The following is a 22,085-nucleotide window of genomic DNA, read 5'->3' as shown; positions in this document are numbered from 1 at the left end:
GCATATAAAATCCTATATTGATTAGGAAAAAGGAGATCTATTGTACAGTAAGAACAATTATTTTAATTATTGGATAAAATCAAAAGTAAAGTTATGAGAGTTTATGCTCAAAGTGAACAATATCATAATCTCCACAAATTCATTAAATATTATAATGTAGAAAGTCTCAATTTTTATGAACGATAATTTAAACTTACGAAAATGATGTTTAACTAAAAATTTAATATATATGAACTCAAAACAAAGTTTTTCAAGCATTTAAAGTCTAACGACTTAACGTATCAAAAAACATTTTCCCATAAATTTACTGAGTATTATAATGTAGGAACTGTCAATTTTTATCGGATGACGATTTAAACTTACAAAAGTATTTTTTAACCAAAAACTGAAAACATAAAGTACCTATATCAAAGCTTTTTAAGCAAGCCGAGTCTAACACAACAGATAAAAACACTATATCATAGATTAAAAAGTTAAAGATTCGAATTTCCATCTTCCACAAATTCACTAAGAATATCATAATGTAGGAAGTGTCAGTTTTTATTAAATGACAATTTAAACTTACAAGTTTTTTTAACCAAAAATTCAAATCATAAGAACTTAAATCAAAATTTTGTATTCAACCTCAATTTAACTCAACAGTTGAAAAACGTTATATTCTTGACCAAAAAGTTAAATCTACAACTCTATTTCTTACATATTATTATATTAAATAAATATTTTTTAAAATAATAAAAAAATTACATATACTTTCGATCAGAGTTCTATAAGGTCAGAGTTTCTAATCTCAAACCGCTATTAGAAAAAGAGAAAAAAGAAACTAGGCTTTCAAATTTCAATTTTTAGGGTTGAAAAAATAGGGATGGAAGGCAAGAATAATCTACAAAGGGAGATGTATCTATCCACATATATCCATTTTGTGATTTCCGTCCACGTGGACCAATAGGAAAACGATCTGCCATTTCCCACTGAAGCAATGGCGCACTGCTTTTACAGTGAGACCGAATTCGAAGGAGACACCCAGCAAATGCGGCTTCAATTCTATCTTCCAATTCAGCCCACGCTTCGTCTTTTCATTGGACTTTTTTTTTTTTTTTTCATTTTTTTGTTAATTTAATTCTTCCACTTTCAAATTACCACTTCCCTTAGTGGCAAAAACGGTTCATTCAATTTCTTCTACTGTGTCTCCCTCTATAAGACACGTAGAGAGAGAAGATCAGAGCATTGCTTCTCTTTTTCTTTTTCATTTTTATTGGATTTCTTCACTTGGGTTTTGATTTTTGCGATTGAAGTAGTTTGATATTCCTATTTTGGTGGTTGTTGAGCTCTAATGGCGCTCTGTACGCTAACTTTTCCTGCTCATGTTAGCCGAGTTGCTGCAAAAGAGCACGATGGTTCTAGTGCTGTTTCTTCTCGGTTTTCAAGGGGAACGGATCTGGTCTTCCGATTTCAGAAAAGGGTCAATCAGGTATAGTTTAGAAAAAAGAAGATGAAAATTATGCTCACCAAGTGTTTGATGAAAAACCCAAGTGAGAAGAAAGGAATCTTTTCTGATCTTTTGCAATTGAAAATTGGAAATTGTGGCTTTTCTTCACCTTTTCGATTGGTGTTGTTCCGAGGAGAGTTACAACTAAAATGTTCCTTTCACTTTTTTTCATTTTGTATTATTGTTTGTATTTTGACCTTCTATTTTGATTATTTTAAATTCAGAAACAAGATAAATAAATAAGTTTGAAAGGTGTGGCTGTTTGCTTTTTTGTTTTGAGGCAGGTCAAGAAAAGGCCAGGTGGGATCTGTGCATCACTTTCAGAGATGGGGGAGTATCCTTCACAAAGGCCACCAACTCCTCTTTTGGACACAATAAACTATCCAATTCATATGAAAAATCTATCCATCAAGGTGAAAACTATAAACCCAAATCACAAATATAAAATCAAGCTTTTCACTCTTTCTAAAGAACCAAAAAGCTTCATATCCTTAACTTCTGACCTGAACTTTGTGATAGTTAAATAACATGGTACTTTAAATGAATCATGAAAGCTTCCGCGTTTGACCTCCTGCCATATTATCCTCTGCCCCATTAATATGGATAATCACTTATGGAGTCTCGACTAATTTTTTAAACTCTTGAATCCGTTTGATACTCTTCGAAATGTTTGATTTCTTCTTGGGGTATTGTTGACTTAGGAGCTTTATCAACTAGCTGATGAAGTGAGATCGGATGTCATCTTCAACGTTTCTAAAACTGGTGGTCATTTGGGTTCCAGCCTTGGCGTGGTGGAGCTCACGGTGGCTCTTCACTATGTCTTCAATGCCCCACAGGACAGAATTCTGTGGGATGTTGGCCATCAGGTGCCGTTCTTCTTGCATTCTCACTTGCTGTGTTCAACCTGGTGGGATGAGAGATGTCGATTGGCCTTTTATTTTAATACGTTTTGAATTGTGTGGTGATTGCAGTCTTATCCACACAAAATTCTAACTGGAAGGAGGGATAAGATGTCTACTATTAGACAGACAAACGGGTTGTCGGGATTTACGAAACGCTCAGAGAGTGAGTTTGATAGCTTTGGCGCAGGGCACAGCTCTACCACCATCTCAGCAGGCTTAGGTAATTGGCTTCTCCAACTGAAAATTGAGAAAGATGGTTGTGTGGAAATGATAAGATCAGAACATAATCTGAGTCATTGTCTGAGATTATCTATCCTATTGATTGGAGTTGTGGAAAGTTGTCTAATTGTCCGAAACTACTTTTGTTTTCATTTTTCTATTTTAAAAAATTATTTTATTTATTTTGTTATCTAGTTTCTAAAAATCAAAATATTAATTTGAACAAAATTTAAAATTAAAAAAAAAAAAAAGTGAAAAAATAATCGTTCTCAAATCTTATTTTTTGAAAATTGCCTAAGATTTCAAATACTTTTGACTGACTATTCACAAACAATGTACTTCACTGAGAGGTTTCTCTGCGATTTCTATGTTGTAACTTAACAGGAATGGCTGTGGGAAGGGATCTTAAGGGAAGAAAGAATAATGTGGTTGCAGTTATAGGTGATGGTGCCATGACTGCTGGGCAAGCTTATGAAGCCATGAACAATGCCGGGTACCTTGACTCGGACATGATTGTTATTCTTAATGACAACAAACAAGTCTCTTTACCAACTGCAACTCTCGACGGGCCCGTACCACCTGTGGGAGCTTTGAGTAGTGCTCTCAGCAGGCTGCAGTCAAACAGGCCTCTCAGAGAATTGAGAGAGGTAGCCAAGGTAAGAAGTAGTGAACCAAAGCAAGCCATCACGCCTGCATCCTTCAATCTGAATGAGCTTGAGTTCTATTGTCCTAATACCAATGATGTTCCAGGGCGTCACAAAACAAATTGGCGGTCCTATGCATGAGTTGGCTGCAAAAGTTGATGAATATGCTCGTGGGATGATTAGTGGCTCTGGATCAACGTTATTTGAGGAGCTCGGGCTCTATTATATCGGCCCTGTTGATGGTCATAACGTGGATGATCTTGTCTCTATTCTTAAGGAAGTTAAGAGTACAAAAACCACTGGTCCAGTCCTTATCCATGTTGTCACTGAGAAAGGAAGAGGTTATCCATATGCTGAAAAAGCTGCTGACAAATACCATGGTAAACAAAAGATTCAGGAAAGATGATCATTGTTTCGAAACGGATTGTTATCATTTGCATTGTTTCAAAAATTGGGTTACAACTTACAATTATGGCTTATATACAGGAGTCACAAAGTTTGATCCTGCTACTGGGAAACAACAGAAATCCAAGGCTCCAACACAGTCTTATACGACCTACTTCGCAGAGGCATTGATTGCAGAAGCTGAAAAGGACAAAGATATTATTGCAATCCATGCTGCAATGGGAGGAGGCACAGGCTTAAATCTCTTTCAAAGACGTTTTCCGACAAGATGCTTTGATGTCGGCATAGCTGAACAGCATGCTGTTACATTTGCTGCTGGTCTGGCTTGTGAAGGCCTTAAACCATTTTGTGCGATCTATTCATCGTTCATGCAAAGGGCGTATGACCAGGCAAGCATTGGCTTCATGTTTATCCTTGATACTCCATTAGCAAAGGGAATTGAATTTGTGTGCGCTTTTTTTACTTTTAATTATTATTAAATGTCAACAAAATTTACCGTGTTCAAATGGCAGGTAGTTCATGATGTGGATTTGCAGAAGTTGCCCGTGAGATTTGCAATGGATAGAGCAGGCTTAGTTGGAGCAGATGGGCCGACTCATTGTGGTTCTTTTGATGTTACGTTTATGGCATGCCTGCCTAACATGGTGGTCATGGCTCCGTCTGATGAGGCCGAACTCTTTCACATGGTTGCTACAGCTGCAGCCATAGATGACCGACCCAGTTGTTTCCGGTATCCACGAGGTAACGGTATCGGTGTAGAGCTGCCACCAGGGAATAAAGGCATTCCTATTGAGGTACTTGTTCACAACATCTCAAGTTGCAGCTTTTTACAGTCTTGTCACACCAACAATCTAATTAGCAACTCTGTAACAGGTTGGGAAAGGGAGGATTCTACTTGAAGGGGAAAGAGTTGCCCTGTTGGGCTATGGAACGGCAGTTCAAAACTGTTTGGCTGCTGCATCTATGGTCGAACGCCATGGCTTACGAATAACAGTTGCAGATGGACGTTTCTGCAAGCCACTCGACCGAGCCCTCATCCGCAGTCTAGCTAAATCACACGAAATTTTAATCACAGTGGAAGAAGGATCGATTGGGGGATTTGGGTCTCATGTCATCCAGTTTCTGGCTCTTGATGGCCTTCTTGACGGCACCTTGAAGGTATATAAATCTCCTGCAAACCATGTCAAATCTCTGCTTTAAGATTGTTTTATGAAATTCACTAAACTTGCCACTCCATATAACACTTGCAGTGGAGACCGCTAGTTCTTCCCGACCGATACATTGACCACGGATCGCCAGCAGACCAACTGGCCGAAGCAGGTCTTACTCCATCTCATATTGCTGCTACAGTATTCAATATGCTAGGACAAACCAGGGAAGCTCTGGAGATCATGTCGTAGAAGATAATTTACAACTCATAGCGTTCCCACTTCAATGTAATGTACAAATTTGAGAATCACGTATCTAGTTCGGTCATATTTGCGTATACTTATAACTATACATTATCAGTCTAGGGCTGTATAAACAATTCCTTATACGAGGCTACAAAGCATATGCTTTGATGCAAGATTCTTAATTTTCTTGGTGAACCAAACCGGCACCCTTACCATTCTTAGGATTCAAATGCCCCATATTTTCTCGATATTTTCGGTATTTTGTTTAAGATAACTAAATTATATTATCCTCAAAAGTATAGCCAATTTCAAAAGAGTGATTAGTCTGTCTCGCTTCCTTTTAATTCTTTTGATCAAATCAGTCGTTTTATTTCAAAAATAAAAAGTTGGTGATATATTTGCTCTTATATATGAATTCTGACTTTATTACCGCTGTTCAAATCCTCTCCTCTCTTAACATTTTGAAAAAGGAGAATTAAGAATCATCTCTCTCTCTCTCTACATAAGGCAACAAGCATTTGGATTCTCATCACTGAACAAAACTAGCAACCGAGCACTCTCCTTGCAACAATTTGACATCATCAACAGATTGAAATTATTCGGGTCTGATCGCTCCAAATCCTTGACAACGGTTGCATCGTTCGCCGTTGCGCCTTTGTCCACCACCATCTCAACGGCTTTTCCCGTCTTTTTTCTTAGTTTCTTCATAACTTTCTGGGGATCAAACTTCCCCATCACTACAACTTTGTGCTTTCCCATGTCTGTCACAAACTTCTCCACCCCTTATTCAACATTATCATACATCATCATAATCAAACAAAACAAATGGAATTTAAAACGATTAAAAAAAGAAAAAACAAATAGCAATAATAATAATAATAATAATAATAAGTATTGTTATTTTGAAGAGAGTTTACCTTTGAATTTGGAAATGGCTTTGGCCACAGTTCTTTCACATGCTTTACAATGCATTGAGATCTTAAATTCTGCAGTTAATGGCTAAATTCAAGAAGAAGACGATATTTGACCATATCAGAAGAAACGAGGTCGTTTTAAAGAAAAGAAAACGACAAAGATGGGATGACTTACTTTGATTTCCTCTGTTTTCTTCTTTTTCCCCATTGAGTTTCGAAGAAAACAAGAGCAAATATTCCATCAAAATAGAAAAGAAAAAAAGAAAAGAAAAGAAAATTCTTAATTTATAGTGGTAGTTTTTTTTTTTTTTTTTTTTTGGGAATATAGTTAGTAGTGGTCGCTGAAGGAAATATTGGTGGCGATTCGGCGACATAAGACTTTCTCACATAATAATAAGAATAAAATAATACATAAAGTAAAACAATAATTATAAAAAAAAATATTTATCTATTTATTTTATTTTTCAAAAAATGATTAAGACGCCCCCAACCCATCGTGGATATAACAGAAATTTGATTTTCCCGGGTTTTGCAAAGCCGCATGTTCTAACCGCTAAATTAATGATAAATGATAATACACATGAGTAGACAAATGAAAGTAGACTATAGGAAATATTATATTTTGATTAACTTTTAAAAAATAGAAAAATTCTTATAAATAAAAAAAATCCTAAAAATATTTACCATTCATAGCAAAAAAAAAAATTCAAAAGTCCTTTGTACTTTTGAAACTTTTTGTTATAAAGTATAAATATTTTTTATATTTAAAAAGATCCCTTTAAAATATTTATTTTAGTCGTGAGCTTTCAAATACTTTATTCTATTTTAGTCTTCGAAAATAACTATTTTGGTCATTTATTTATTTTTATTTTAATAAAGTAATACATCTTATGTACTCGGTCAATTACTTTTAAATAATTATGGAATAGAAATTTAAAATTAAAATTAACACCGATGAAAAAAAAATAGTAAACCTTAATTAATTATGCTTCTTTTATTTTTTTTAATTATTTTAGAATAATTATAGATCTTAACACTGAAGTATGAAATTGAGTGTTTAGTAAAAAATTAAAGTAAACGCGTGGATATTGAAAATTAGAGAACAAATTGAGACAAAATCCAAATATAAAGAACTAAATTTTAACATTAAATTAAAATCAAACTCAAAACTTAAGAACTAAAAGTGTAACATTTATAACATGGACTAAATGAAATTAAATCCAACATCTAGGGACCAAAAATGTATTTTTTTCCTCATTTATTTATTTAAATTATTTTTACTAATATCCTCTAATCCTTTTCTCCTTCTCCCGACACATTTGTCTTCGATTACTTTTATTTCGTTTTATCTGTTGAGTTAGGCTTAAATGATACATAGGAATAGAAAATTAGAAAAAGACAAATGATGTTATATAGTTGTATCATATATTAACCAACATTTTTCCACGCATATAAATATAAATATGTAGCTTCTTCACTACCACATTACATACAAAACCAAGATACAAACAAACAAATTAGCAAATAACATTTATCATAAAAGACACCATATAATAAAATATAATTCCCACGTTACAATAATTTTAATTAACAAAACGGCATCGTTTCCTAATTTCACCATTATTAGTTCCAGTGAGGACTTCAATGGCTGCCATCTTCAACATGGAATTAGCAAAGTTTAAAGAGAAAGCCCTTGGATTCTGCAACTGTCTGACGATCCGAGACGAAGAAACGTCGGTGAGAAGCGCGGCGTCGGATTGAAACAAACCCTTTTTTTGTGTGAGAATTTTGAAATAGTTACTGTCAAAGGAACGAGAACTCCTTGGATCCATTTCAACTGTAATGGAAGAGTCAGCTGGATTTGGACATTTTGTTCTAAGAAAATCTGCATATTTTGGATCTAATGAAGGATCTGCATCTCCTTTGCCTGTAAAGTTGTAGAGCCTTCTTGAGAAAGTGCCGCAATGAGCTACTCCAATTGTGTGTCCACCTATAAAAAAAATATTAGAATTTGAAATTTAGTTCTCGAACTTCAACTTTTAGGGTTGTGTTTAATACGTGTGTTGAAATTACATTTACAACGTGTTTAGTTATAATCGTCATGGCAACGATATGTTCGATTCTTTTTTAATTTATGAATATTTAGGACATAAGTTTTATTAAAAGATCATGGAATTTGATATTTAGGGTATAAAAAGCTTACACTTATCTAAGATTTAACATTCTACGAATTTTCTTGATACTCAAATGTTGTAAAGTGATGTCAAGTTTTCTCGTGAGATTAGTCAAAATGTTCGTAAGTTGATCCAAAGACTCATGAAACTTGATTTTGTTTCCTTTTAGAGAGGGATTTTCTAAGAACACAATAATAAGGATTTGTTTAATAATCATTTTGTTATTTAAAATTAAACCTATTGACATTACTTCCCCTATAAATTTCTTCTTTGGTTATCTACTTTTTACCATTAGTTTAAAAAAACAAGTCAAATTTTGAAAACTAAAAAAAATAGCTTTTAAAAATTTATTTGTGTTTTTTGACTTTGGCTAAGAATTCAATCATTATACTTGATAAAAATGGAGATTATTGTAAGAAACTAGAGGAATAAATTTAATTTTTAAAAACAAAAACAAAAAACGAAATGGTTAACCAACGACACCTAAGATTTTTGTTTTTTTTTTTTTAATCCTCTGCATGCCCTGGACACATATTAGATTCATACATCTCCATGCATGCACTGCACTTTCTTTTTTTACGTACATGCAAATATATGCATAATTCTCTTTTTTTCTTTTTTCCTTCCTATTTTCTCATTCTATAGATATACAACAAATATTATTTATAACTGATTTTTTATTTTTGGTGTTTAATTAATTACCTGATAAAATCACCAGATCGCTCACAGTTAGGCCTTTCTTCTCGAAGATTTGCTTAAGAGTGGCAAAATCGGAGAACGGCGACGGGATATTACCGGTAACTTCAGATGATCGTGAAACTGTTCCATCTCTTCTTCCAGTTAAGACAGGCCAGAGTGGCCGGTTTTTGAACTGCGTTAGGAAAATGATAAAGAAATTAATGAACAATTTAATAAAATATACATCCATTTTGACATATACTAATACTATATATATATATACTTTTATAAATTTGAGATCTGACATTTTATATCGAATATTTTAATCTCTTATCCTAATAAAAGGGTTTTGAAGAAGAGAAAAGTAACTCACTGGAAAGGAAACAGCGTCACGAGCAGCAAGAGCAAGAATATCAGCACAAGAAACGATTCCACTACAGACTTTCTCAACCTCGGACTTGATTTGATCAATGGCGTCAAATCCCAATAGTGATTGGTTCGGTCTTGCTTCTTTTTCTGATTGGTTTGTTCCAACGGTATCTAATAGAATCGATGCATCACATCCCTATAGTAAAAAAACTAAAATCAATTAGCAATGATCTTTTATTTAAATTCTTGTTTTACTCTCTCAACTTTCTTGCTCACCAACTTGAAAAAAGAAATTATCAATATTTATAAATATTTAATATTCTACTTCAATATCATATCATATAAAAAAAATTTAAGCCGATAAATTACGATGTTTTATTTATATTTTTAACTACAACTTTCATAAAGACGTACCCGAACGAAACAGTCATGGAATTGAACTCGGAGGAGTTGAGCGCCGAGGCCGGGATTTGATCGAACGAGACGAAAGGTGACATCTTTAATGATTCTCTCAGCTTGGGGGCAGCTTTTCCTATAGAAATTATTGATCAAAGCTCCATTAACAGCCTGAAGAGCAAGAAGAGTACTGAGAAGCAGTACAGAGAAGAGGGGGAAGCCATGATTTGAAGCTCTCATTTTAGAGATTTTTCACAGAAAAAATATATATATATATTAAAATAGAAGAAGAGATGGTTTGGTGAAAAAAACAAAGGGAATAAGAGGCTTTTTATAGGCAAAGATGGGAGAGCTGAAGGGGAAATAAAATAAATAAATAAATCACGCAATTTGGAATAATTGGTGTAAAGTCAAAGACTTATCCCATAATTAAAGAGGTTGTGGCTATGGAGCATGGATATGGGTCGATTCTAATTTAAAATTAATAAAATTATTATTATTATTTTTCTTCTTTGAATTATTATTATCATGATTCTTTTTCTTATGAAGGTACGCGACAATTCTGACCTTTTAAATTATTTAATATTCATTTCAATGTCGGACGTTTGTGTTAATATGGTGAGTTATTGCAAAAATCAATATTATATATATATATATATATATATATAATATATATATATGAGTTATTTATTATCGTTTATTTTTTAAAATGGGAGTGGCAAAATTGAGGTATATAAATAAAGATTTTATTTTGAAAAAAAGAAGTTAGGAAGATTGTTTTAACCATAAAAAAATATTGAACGAGTTTGTCACGTAGTTGGTCTTATAAATATACCGTTGTTACATGTAGATTTAACAATATGTATGCCTTTAGTAACTATTAGATATAAATTTGAGATATTTTTCTACCTATACATTCAATGATAAAATATTGTCGAATAATTTATTTTCAATGATACTATTTTATTTTTCTCTTATGTTTTGATCATTGGTTTCTTATTAAAAATAAATAAATAAACAAACTCTGTCATTCTAAAATTTGGAGATATTTTTGTTTTTTGTTTTTTGTTTTCAAAGATTTGTGATACTTTTGTTGGAGTGAGATTAATGCAATAATGTTGAAATTTGACGTAATGTGTTTTAAGTTCTCTTTTAAAGATATGTATCTTTTTTAATTAAGAAACATTATTTTGGAAATTTCATATAAATTTTTATCATCATATATTTTTCTTCACCTTAAAGAAAAAATTCCAAAATATATGTGATCTTTCTTTGATCAAAAGAAAAGAACTTGTTTGCTAATTGCTGTATAAAGGGATTAGTTTGAGTTGGAAATGCAATCAAAATCCAATATTTACTAGATATAAGGGTTGAATGATAATCATGAATTTATAAGGGACAATTATCTCCAATGATATTAAAGCATTTAGATGAAACCAAAAGCAAAGTCGTAAAGATTCATGTCCAAAGTGGACAATATTATACAATTATGTAGAGATATTCGGAGGTTCATTGTCTTTAACAAGTGGTATCAGAGTGATACCTTAACTTAGGTCATGTTAGTAGAACCCTCTAGTGCTAAAAAAGAAATGAAAAGCCTTAGAAGATGTAGTCATGGAGGCATCCATCCATAGTTAATCAATTTTCACATAGGGTGTGCTCCAGTGTAATTAAAAGAGATCATATTTGAGGGGGTTCAAAAGTTCTTTGTTTGAGGGGAGGATTGTTAAGAATACAACCAAAGTCTCACATTGGCTAGATAAGGGGATGATTATGAGTTTTCAGGAAGGACACAACTATATTTTCGACAGTACGATGTCTTTTAGGTGAAACTAAACGTAAAATCATGAAAATTTATGTCCAAAATAGACAATATTATACCATTGTAGAAGTATCTTACGGTTTGATTTCGTAACTTTTGGATTTCTTTTAAGTTTTGAAAAACAAAATATATAAATAACAATGAAATTTCTCAAAGTATTTTGATCTTAATTTTTTATATTTAATTTTAAATAAATAGAAAAACAAGTTTTTTAGTTAATTAAAAAAAAATAAAAGGCAAAAGGTAATGTTTATTAGTTAATGGAGAAAGATTCCTCCAAATGCCTCCATCAAAAAATTCTTTTGATCACAGTCCCACAAAATTAATATATCCATCAAGACTTTCAAATTATCCCTCAGAACCATATAATATATTTATTTTCATGATAAAATTCAAACTAGCTTCATTATTTTAATTATACGGTTGACCTGAACCCTTCATTATTATTTTTTTTAATTTAAAAATAAAACTTTCCCACCTCTCTTTATATATTGTTTGTGTATGCATATTCATGGAAGCAACTCAAAATTAAAGCCATTAAAACTAGTTGATATTTGACTTTGTTCCAGTCAAAAAGCTTTATAATTCTATCCAATCCATGCGATGTTTATTTTAAAGAACTTTATGGCTTTAATTTGGTTCACGAGAAGAAAATGATGCATACGTTGAATATCAGTTTTTCAATCTCTTTAGAAAGGCATTTGCAGACATTCAAACGAGAAAAAAAAAAAAAAAAAAAAATCTAATGTAACTCAACTGACATATAATTTATATTTTCGACTAAGAAGTTCGAGGTTTGAATATCTCAATTCCATAATGTTAAACTAAAGGAAAAAACTTAGATTTTTTTTATTTTGATGATCTTATAGACACGGTTTGATATCTACTTCATAATTTTATTTGTTTTTTTTATTTATTTTAAGTTTAGAAACTAAAAAATGTTGCTAAAACTTGTTTTTGTCTTTGAAATTTGACGAAGAGTTTGGTAGAAAATGCGATCAAAATTTTGTTCAAGCCTACACAACAAAATATCATCACCGATATATAAGAAAATTCTACAACAACTGTGTCCACTAAAATAAGTTATATGGGTAAAATCAAATAAAGAAAGTTTACATGGGCTTACGACCAAAGTGGATAATGTCATATGCTATCGTAGAGATGTGGAGAAGGAATTTCGAAGGTACTACATTAAATTTGTTATTTTTAACAAGTGGTATCAAAATCATTCTCCAAATTCTAGTTGAACTGATAAAATCTTCAAGTATCAAACAAAAGGAGTGACGAATCCCTCGAAAACCGAAATGTAAGCCATCCTTGGTTAAGTTCAATTAAATAGAGGATATGGCAATCCACATTTAAAAAAAAAAAAAAAAAAAGTGACTAGGAAATAAGAATAAGAGATCAATGGATGTGACCTATATGAGGAAAGACTCGATGACTGTTTTTTGAGAGGATTGTTAGAATAGTAATTAAAATATCACATTAGCTAGATAAAAGAAGAGTGTGTATATATAAATATATATAAGAATAATAATTTCTATAGGAATGAAACATTTTGAATGTGAAAGATGGCTTTGTTGTCCATAATAAATTTAAATTTGTCTTAAAAAAGGTACAAACATACCAAGTTGAAATGGTAAAAGGACAAAAAAAAAAACCAGCATCAATTTTCATAATAATTTGGAAACTAGAAATGAAGTTGGAAATTGGTACATATATATATATTTATAGACAAATTTGTGTAAAACTTAGCCTATTTATTAATTTGTATTGAGATGCAATATAAATCATACTTAAAAGGAACAATGAATCAGTCTATGAAATAGGAAAGGGAATGATGATATATTGCTATTATATATGTGGATGTGACATAAGACATGAAATAATAGAGAATCATTCAAAGTGCTAGCTGTTTTTCTTATTGAATTAAGCTATAAAATAGAGACAAAAGTTTGACCAATTGTTAATGCTAATTTCAAAATGATTAATTTTCTAACAAATCTTGACTAAGGGAGAGAGAGCATTGAGATTGAGATGAGGAAACGATTACTATCACCTAATAATTAATATTAGTTTTTTCTTGTTTTTGGCAATATGGATGAAGTTATGAAAAATTCAATTTTAACTTCGATGTTTATTTTTAGGATAGTTAATATTAGTTAGAAGTGGAAAATTGAGAGATAACTTTTTTTTAGTTTACATCTAATTAAACGTATCATCTGAATTGAACAACTAGTATAAAATATGTATCATTGAACTTTTGCATGTACATGTGTACATAATATTTAAATGTGTTGTGGGTGATTTTTTACTAAAGGGTATACTCGACATCAAGCAAAATGGAAATGAAAAAGCCAAAAAGAAACAAGATTTGGACCAAAAGTGACACCCTAGAACCATAATAGACCTAGAGAAAGGGAGCTAGCCTCGGCCTCGACGAGTCTAACAAAGTACTGATGCATGTTCAACCCAAGGGATTGCTTGAGGTTGGCCTTAGCAAAGTGCCCAATTAGGCATGTTCTACCTCGATGAGTTAAAGGATAACCTCAATACAACTCTGAAACTCTGTTTTCCCTTGTTAGAAGTCCTTATTTGAGTGAGAACACTTTGCCTCCGAGGGACTCTAACATTCATGGCATGAAGTCGCCAAGTATAGTGTGTGGAGCGTGTGCCAAGCGTATAGGGGTCACCACTCCCCGTCTTAACACACCTCCACGTAAGTCCGACCCTTCTAGTTTTACGAAAGTCGCTCCATGCCACTGTGCAAGATAACATTAGAAGTGTCTATGCATCATTAAATAGGTGCAAGCAACTTTCTATGTACTTATAGTTGAGTGAAGATTGTAAGCTTCAAGTCCCTTACAAACTAGGGAGAAGTAAGTGCAATCTAATACTTAAAATCTCTCTTTGCTGCACATTTACATTTTCTGACTTAAATATTGGAGCTTGTTTGACGAGTACCATATTGGTGTGCAAATCTTTACATCTTAAAAGTCATATTTTTCCTTGAATTACAAATTTAGCACTGTTGTCATGTGAAGGTTATTAAGGAGATGACTCGATAAATTGACAAGTCAAAAATCCAGTCAGCACAATCCAAGTGTGCAGTCTAATATAGTCAGCTAAGCAAAAGGAATATCAAGGAAATAATTCTAGAAGCATATGTTGATTGAGATTTTGTTATAGGGAATAGTCCTCTCCTATTAAACTATGACATGTGTATTTTATTATTTTACACCTAATTTATTTCTGCCTTAATTTTGGGCCTTATTATATAAATGATCAAAAGATTTAAGGATGAATACACAAAAAATATAGAGCATCGATTTCACCATTCTCCTTGTTTATCGTTTGAAATCGCTGAAGGAACTCTAATTACAAAGGACCTTTGAGCGGAAGCGGATTATCCAAACCCCATTGTGAATGAACTCGTATATTTACAGTCATACAGAACAGATTATGCATTATAAACTAAATTACAGCATGCTTTGAAAGTAAAAATGAAGGATAAGAGATTATACCTTTGAAAACCTTTCTTCAAGATAATCCCTCGATCGTTCACGAACGCAATGAACAATACGATCTCCCTCGAAAAAACAGCAAGCAACAACCAGACACTACCACTAGATTACATTGGTATTATCGCTGTGAGAATCCAAGAGTGGTGGACTCTGGCTTATTTTGATTTGAGGAAAGGTTGAGAGTGGAGGAGGAGGACGATCGAGTAAACGAGAACACGGTCGTGTAGAAGATGAAGTCTATCGCATAGACAATGCACTCAATCATGTAGGCTCTCAAGTGATCGTATAGTAAGACTTTCTTACTCGATTACTAATAATGTTAATCGTGTATTACTTATGTCGTGGAATAATTAAACCATTTCATTTATCCCATTTTTCCATAAAACTTAATAACTACCCACTAAGGATGGTTATTTGAGAAAAAAAAATTAATTATTAAATAATTATTAAATATAAATAAATATGATAATTAACTTATCATATTATATTTATAACCTATAGTTTTAATATTGCATCATATACAATATATAAACCATAGTTTTTTTTTTCTTTATTTTATGGCATTTAATAAAAATCATATTTATATTAAATTTAATAACTATGAATCTTATTCATAGAAAATATATTTGAATCATATTCAAATATTAGTTCCTCCAATCAAACATTAATATATCAAATACATTATATCAATCATATCATATATAATTTAATTAATTTAATTATACCATATATAATCAAATTTCCTCTTATTAATTTGAACATTTAAAATTAACCAAAAAACTTATTCTCAACTTAAATCTCTTGAGCTACCTAGGGGATCTTATGGACCTGTAGCTTGAAGCTTACGTGAATAACTGATTAAACTCTTTAATCACATTATCCACCATCCGTTAACTGTCGGGCACTCCACTAAAAAGACTGACAACTGCACTCTTCGCACTACAGATATATTTCTGTGTCCATTGGATATAACCAATCAACAGTATGATGACCCTTCACAAATCATTCGTAAGTACAATTGGGTCAAATTACCGTTTTTCCCCTGTAGTTACATCTAACTCCTTAAATACCACTGATCCCTCTAATGAACAATAGATCATAGTCTCACTATGACTAAACCCCTCTTGGGTCAAGAGAGGGTGTGGTGCCACATTGTTCAAGACCCAAAATCAGTTCTCAAGGGAGCAATTTATCTACTTACCCCTATTTCAGGGAAGAAGTGAATTTCATCTTGTGTAGCTGAGTTCTCAGCTCCTTAATTAAACGAATCCTCAAAATGGTAGGCTTGTTGAATCAGCGATCTGACCACTCTCACTCATGCAAATCAAAGGACCGCTCTCATAGGCAGGAGTTCATAACTCACTCAGGATTAAGGTCATGTTACCTTTGGTCATCCTAGTGAAATGAAAGTCTCAATTATGAACGGCGTTATATAACGAGACTAAGCATTTCATGGTCTGGTCTTATACAAACTCCTTTATGTAAAATATCCTCGCTCGCATGTCTAATACATGAATGATTAGGATCAGATCATTTGTAGCATTTTACAACATTTGTAATACCTATAAAGCAGGCCATACTCGTAGTGTCACCAAGATAAGGTATCCAGCTTTATCCATATACTATAGACCATTTAGGTTATCACTTAAAAATACGATCCACTTGTATGTCTCCACATACATGTTTAAGTTACAAGGATAACCATGGATCTTAGTTTATTGGTTTGTGGTTAATGCAACTAAAATATCAAATATTTTATAGACAATGTGAATAAAATATCATATATTATAAATCACAGAACGTTTGTTCATATAAGTGTTTACAAACTACACGATCCAACAAGATTTAAGGCATCAACCCTAACAATCGCAACTAAAGTCAAGTGCATATCTTTTGTTTAGATTTTGACATGAACAAAATTTAAAATTTGTTAAGTAAAGTAGAGTGGAGAAATTCAAAACATACATATTTCTTAAGAGTGTTAAAAGACATACTTTATATCACACGTCTCCCTTCAAAAACGCGTAAAGTTAATGACTTTGATATTTGATATGATTAAACTTTGAACTAATATATTCTATTGTATTTAATAAGGGCAAAAAAAAAATATCTTTAAATGAGATTTCTCATCGAAAATGAACCACGTAAATGAAAATTTTCAAAAAGTGACGAGACAAATGATAATAGTTGTAACTAATTGAGTTGTAATAAATTTGTACTCAAGTTGACAAGTGCTTCCGTCAACTCTTATTTGGAGACTTTCAAGTTTCTCAATCAAATCATGCTAGCTGTATTGAAGTTGTCAAAACGCGGCGCAAGTGACCGTTGCCTTGAAAGCCAAATCTCTCTTTCTCTTGTTTTTTCAAGTTTGAATTGTTGGGCTTGTGCTTTAACTTGGGTTTCATTCACAATCGTTATCAGGCCCAATTATTATACTCAATGTTGGAGAAGAAATTTTGTGCAATCAAAATTCGCCACGTCCAAAACTCATTTTCTTAAATTTAGGGTCAAATAACAATTAATGTGTGCCCCTAAATTAAATTTGGAGACAAATAAATAGTAAATAAATGATGTCATATGTCTTTAATTTGATCGCCACGATGGACTTAATCAAATTCAAGGGTGATTAAGCACGTGATCGATCATTTGGCCTATAATCCAATTGAGCCTAAAATTGTAATTTGGATCGAGTCGAGTAATTAAGACAGCTCTGTCCAAAGTCTAACCTAATTCAAGCTCGTGGTAGAAATTTGGGTAAAAAAAAAGACTTGGCCCAAGTCCGACTTCAACCCTAGCCCATGTAAGGCCCATGAAAAACCTCTATAAATAGAGGTTTTACCCCTTCATTTTGGGAAGTTGAAAGAATTGAAGGCAAAAATTTTGAAGTTCTCAAGCTCTGAAGTCTAAAGACTGAAGCTCTCAAGCTCACAAGCTCACAAGCTCCGAAGACTGAAACTCTGAATCTCCAAAGTTTTGAATATTCAAAGGTTGAAATTCTTAAGATCTAAAGAACAAAAATCTCTTGAAGTTTTAAAAATCAAAAGACTAAAGCTCTTAAGAGTGTGACGCTCCTGGAGATCTAAAGACTTAAGCTCCAAAGATCAAATTTTGCTCTCTTGAGGATCAAAAGACTAAAGTTTAGAAGATTTTCAGAAGATTTGAAGACTATGAAGCTCCTTAAGTCAAAAACTCTATGGACGATCTAAAGTAGAAGTTGGAGACCCTAAAGGAAATTCTAGAGAGAATTCATAAAGTAGAATACTCTCCAAACTCTTGAAAATCAAACATGTCTTTGTAGACCAAAAGAGTTTCAAAGATTAGCTGACTTCCAAACCCAATAACTATAGCTTCGAGAGCAAGTTGCAAAGTTCTCGAGACAAATTAACATTCGAAAACAAGTTACAAAGTCTTCAAACAAATCAACCTTAAGAGCAAACTGCAAAGACCTCAAGACAATTTTACTTTTCGAGAGAAAGAACCAAAGAATAAAGTAGTATTAGAGATTGTACTCACTATATTGAGATCAATACAAATTCAAAAGTTCATTTAACAAATTAAATTTATCCGAAAATCTCGTCGAACACTCATAAAAGGGGTTAAATTACAATTTTGGTTTATATGATTTAAAGAAATTTAAACTTTAGCCCCTCTAGTTTTATAAAATTCCCTTTAAGTAGTTATGGATGATTTTATCAAATCAAGGATTTATGAGGTTGATTCTATTAAACTATAAAAACTAAATTTTAATTTTTAAAATTATAAGGCTAAATTCTAATTTATATCGACTATTATTTATATTATTTAAAGACAATTCTATATTGAGCTTAAAAATGTCAAATCTAACATATATCACTCGTATTATCGTTTCAAACGTTAGATTCTCCACCTATGTAATAGTTGGTAACAACTACTATTAAAAAGTTCTTTTTTAAAAAAAATGGAAAAGTAGAAGCTAATTAATAATAAAGAGGAAATAAAACAAACAAAAAAAATGTTAAACATGAGAATTAGTGGAAACATGTACTCATTGAAAAAGAATAAAATGTGCATTTGCAATGCAACACAAGTCTTACATAGAGGAAAGGAAAATTATATATTTACACTTGTGTATTAAGATAATTCTACGTAGGAGAATCTTTTTGTACACTATATATGTTATAAATGTCCTAGATTTTAAATTATTTTCTAATTTAGTTTTAATTTTAGACCAATTTAACCTTTTCACTATTATTTTAAAATTTTTAAAATTTTTAATTCTTTCTTTATCATCATCAATTTCAAATTTTGACTTTATTTTTGTTATATATTAATTTTAATTGATATTCATTTAATGTAGGATATTTTAAATTTGTTTCCTTCATTTACAAGATTTCGTCCTTACTGAAAATCAACCACCTCTTCATTAAAATTTTTAGTATATGTTGAACATTCTGGAAATATATTGAAACATATAAATATACATCACACACATTGTACGATATATAAGATGATATATTATATAAAGTGTTATGTTTATGCACTTATCAAATATATCCTTATTTATTTCTGAAAATTTCAAATATATATATATTGTGATGTATCAAATATACCTTATTTTCTCTTTTAAAACTTCTTGTGGATTCCTGCTTTTGTTTATAAGAGAAACAATTTTTGGAATTTTAAAGAAACTTAACTTATTTGGGTAGGTTTTAAAAAGAAAACCAATTTGGAAAGTTTATAATCGTAGAGAACTTCCCTTTCATGCATATTTTGGTATTAATATTATTAAATATATTTTTCTAAAAAATCGAATGGCAAGAAACGTTAAAAAAGTAAATTGGATTAGACTTTTATATAAAATAATAGCTCATTAAGCTATCCACGTAAACAATAGAAAAATTTTGACAATTATGTAATTTAACCTATTTGTTTTGATTATATGGGTAGAAAACCCTAAATTGAAACATGGAAGATGATTAAATGTTTTTTTTTTAATTTAATATTTAGATTAAATGATTCCTTACCAAAATGATAATGGGCCACAAAATCAATCTGAAATTCTGAACCCCCAAAGTTAGGGGTATTCAAATAGCCCGACAACTTAAATAATTTGGACTATCCTACCTAAACTATAAGAGTTGGATTGGGTTAGTTTTGTTATTGGGTTGAGTTGGATTGACTTTTTTTTATTGGGTTGGATTGACTTTTTTTCTTGGTTTGGATCGGGTCTAGGTTTGAATAAAAAATTTGGATTGACCCAATCCAACTCGAATTACATATATATTAATAAAAAAAAATAAATATATATATATTTAGAATTGATGAATTTGTGAAATCTTTATCTTTTTCTTTTAAGATTGTTTATTTATGTGTAAAGTTAGTAATAGATATTATAGATATTTGATACATAAGAATATAGTTTTATGAGATTTTAGTTATTAAATATGTGTTATAGATAAATTTAAGTATTTTAAATTAAGAAGAAATAATAATAATCTGACAATCCAATCAAACCCAATCCAATTATTTATGGTTGGGTTGAGTTAGAGACTATGTTTTGGTCATTTGGATTGCCAACTTAACCAACCTGAATTTTCGAGTTGGTCCAAAAAAACGCCACAACTCAACTCAACCTATGTATACCCCTACTCAAGGCTATAGAAGTAAAAAAGTAAAAGGAAATATTATTCCAAATTTGTCTTATTGTACATCAATATGATTTTTTGAACCAATCGAACCGATAAGTAAAATGGAAAATCTTTATCTTAACTGGTCTAAAATATTCAATTAAGTCACGTTTATTCGAGGTGAAACATAATTCATGATGTTAATCTAAAAAGTGGGCTCCATTTGGTTACGTCTGTGTCATTTATTCCGTAATCATAACAAACTGTGAGGCCCACCTCCAAATTTGTAATCAAAATATGCAATCTTATTGAATAATATAGATATAGAGTACTCAATTTTATTGTGTTTAAAAATTATATGGAGTCCAATGTTTTTGCCGTTACAAATGTTGTTGTTATTACAAAATGAGAATTAAGAATCTGTCACTATTATTGTTACATTTACCTTTATCAATTGACCCTAAACGATAAAGATAAAGGTAATGGTAAGAAGACAATACAAAGTAAACAATCTCAATTGTGACAAGATTACATTTGTAAAATGCTTAAGTAAACGTGATCAACGCAATTCAATTATGTTTGCGATTGAGACCTATTACGATTGATCCATCAATGGAATCTCATTGCAAGTATACCAATTTTAATTACGGATGGATGAACGTAGTCTTAAATGAATCGTTGATACAAAATGTAAACTGACTAGACTTACTTTATCAAATATTTATAATTTAGTGACATTATTTAAAATGTGTCATTTTGTCATAAAATTTTATTGAAAAAAATTTGTCACTAATTTAAAAGTAAGGATGTAATAATTTATGGTCAGTCGAAATTTTTGTTTCTTTCTAAATTTTTTGGTAAGATTGAAACAATAAATTAGGATTTCAAAGAATTAGGTGCAATTTCAGCCTCATAGTTTGGAAGTAATTTGACATTTTTGCTTCACCAGCCAACCATCCCAATGGCAAACCCTTTTTTTTTCCTTTTTTTTTAGTAAATAATATAAACTCTTTTTTTAGTTACTTGGACACCTAGAAATATTTTTTAATTAGCTTAAATACTATTAAGATTTTTTATTTATATATTTTTAAAATATTTATTTTTGTCTTTATACTTTTAACTTTTATTCATTTTGGTTTCTGAATTTTCAAAATATTCATTTTAGTCCTTACGATTTAAAAAAATAAACATCTTGTTTTCATTTTTATTTCACGTTCGAGGGACAAAAATAGTCACTTTTAAAAGTTCGATTATCAAAATTGAATATTTTGAAAGTTTAAGGTCCAAAATAAATTCCAATCAAAAGCACAATGATCAATATTAACATTTTAAAAGCATAGGGATCAAAACAAACTAAAACCAAAAGTACAAAAGCCAAAATAATATTTAATTCTATATTATACTAAATATATATATTAGTATCTTCAAATATAAAAATATTTAAAAATATTTACACTTATAGCAAAAAAGTTCAAAAGTATTAAATAATTTTGAAACTTTTATCTTACTCAAAATGTAAATATTTTTTTTGAAATTCTCTATTTATAAGAAT

At 31.1% G+C, this 22,085-nt stretch overlaps 3 protein-coding genes across 3 annotated transcripts; 1 reads left to right on the top strand and 2 right to left on the bottom strand.

The window, feature by feature from the left end:
- Positions 1 to 1,019: 1,019 nt before the first annotated feature.
- LOC120067246 (probable 1-deoxy-D-xylulose-5-phosphate synthase, chloroplastic) lies at positions 1,020 to 5,223 on the top strand. Its single transcript, XM_039018773.1, has 10 exons — positions 1,020 to 1,468; positions 1,771 to 1,899; positions 2,188 to 2,352; positions 2,458 to 2,608; positions 2,992 to 3,263; positions 3,358 to 3,631; positions 3,738 to 4,045; positions 4,169 to 4,450; positions 4,530 to 4,814; positions 4,907 to 5,223. Exons 1-10 carry the CDS (start codon positions 1,331 to 1,333, stop codon positions 5,054 to 5,056), a joined length of 2,154 nt encoding a protein of 717 aa, XP_038874701.1. The 5' UTR covers positions 1,020 to 1,330; the 3' UTR covers positions 5,057 to 5,223.
- Positions 5,224 to 5,388: 165 nt separating this feature from the next.
- Positions 5,389 to 6,088, bottom strand: LOC120067248 (heavy metal-associated isoprenylated plant protein 19). Its single transcript, XM_039018774.1, has 2 exons — positions 5,968 to 6,088; positions 5,389 to 5,832 (listed from the first exon to the last, which is right to left on the bottom strand). Exons 1-2 carry the CDS (start codon positions 6,020 to 6,022, stop codon positions 5,549 to 5,551), a joined length of 339 nt encoding a protein of 112 aa, XP_038874702.1. The 5' UTR covers positions 6,023 to 6,088; the 3' UTR covers positions 5,389 to 5,548.
- Positions 6,089 to 7,400: 1,312 nt separating this feature from the next.
- Positions 7,401 to 9,868, bottom strand: LOC120068301 (peroxidase 24-like). Its single transcript, XM_039020023.1, has 4 exons — positions 9,600 to 9,868; positions 9,190 to 9,381; positions 8,841 to 9,009; positions 7,401 to 7,954 (listed from the first exon to the last, which is right to left on the bottom strand). The coding sequence occupies exons 1-4, from the start codon at positions 9,819 to 9,821 to the stop codon at positions 7,548 to 7,550; spliced, it is 990 nt and encodes a 329-aa protein (XP_038875951.1). The 5' UTR covers positions 9,822 to 9,868; the 3' UTR covers positions 7,401 to 7,547.
- Between the last annotated feature and the right edge of the window lie 12,217 nt (positions 9,869 to 22,085).

The sequence above is a fragment of the Benincasa hispida genome, chromosome 12 (genome assembly GCF_009727055.1).
Source record: "Benincasa hispida cultivar B227 chromosome 12, ASM972705v1, whole genome shotgun sequence".
Taxonomy (NCBI): domain Eukaryota; kingdom Viridiplantae; phylum Streptophyta; class Magnoliopsida; order Cucurbitales; family Cucurbitaceae; genus Benincasa; species Benincasa hispida.
The sequence above is the reverse complement of the archived record's forward strand: the minus strand, read 5'-3'. Positions and strand labels throughout refer to the sequence as shown.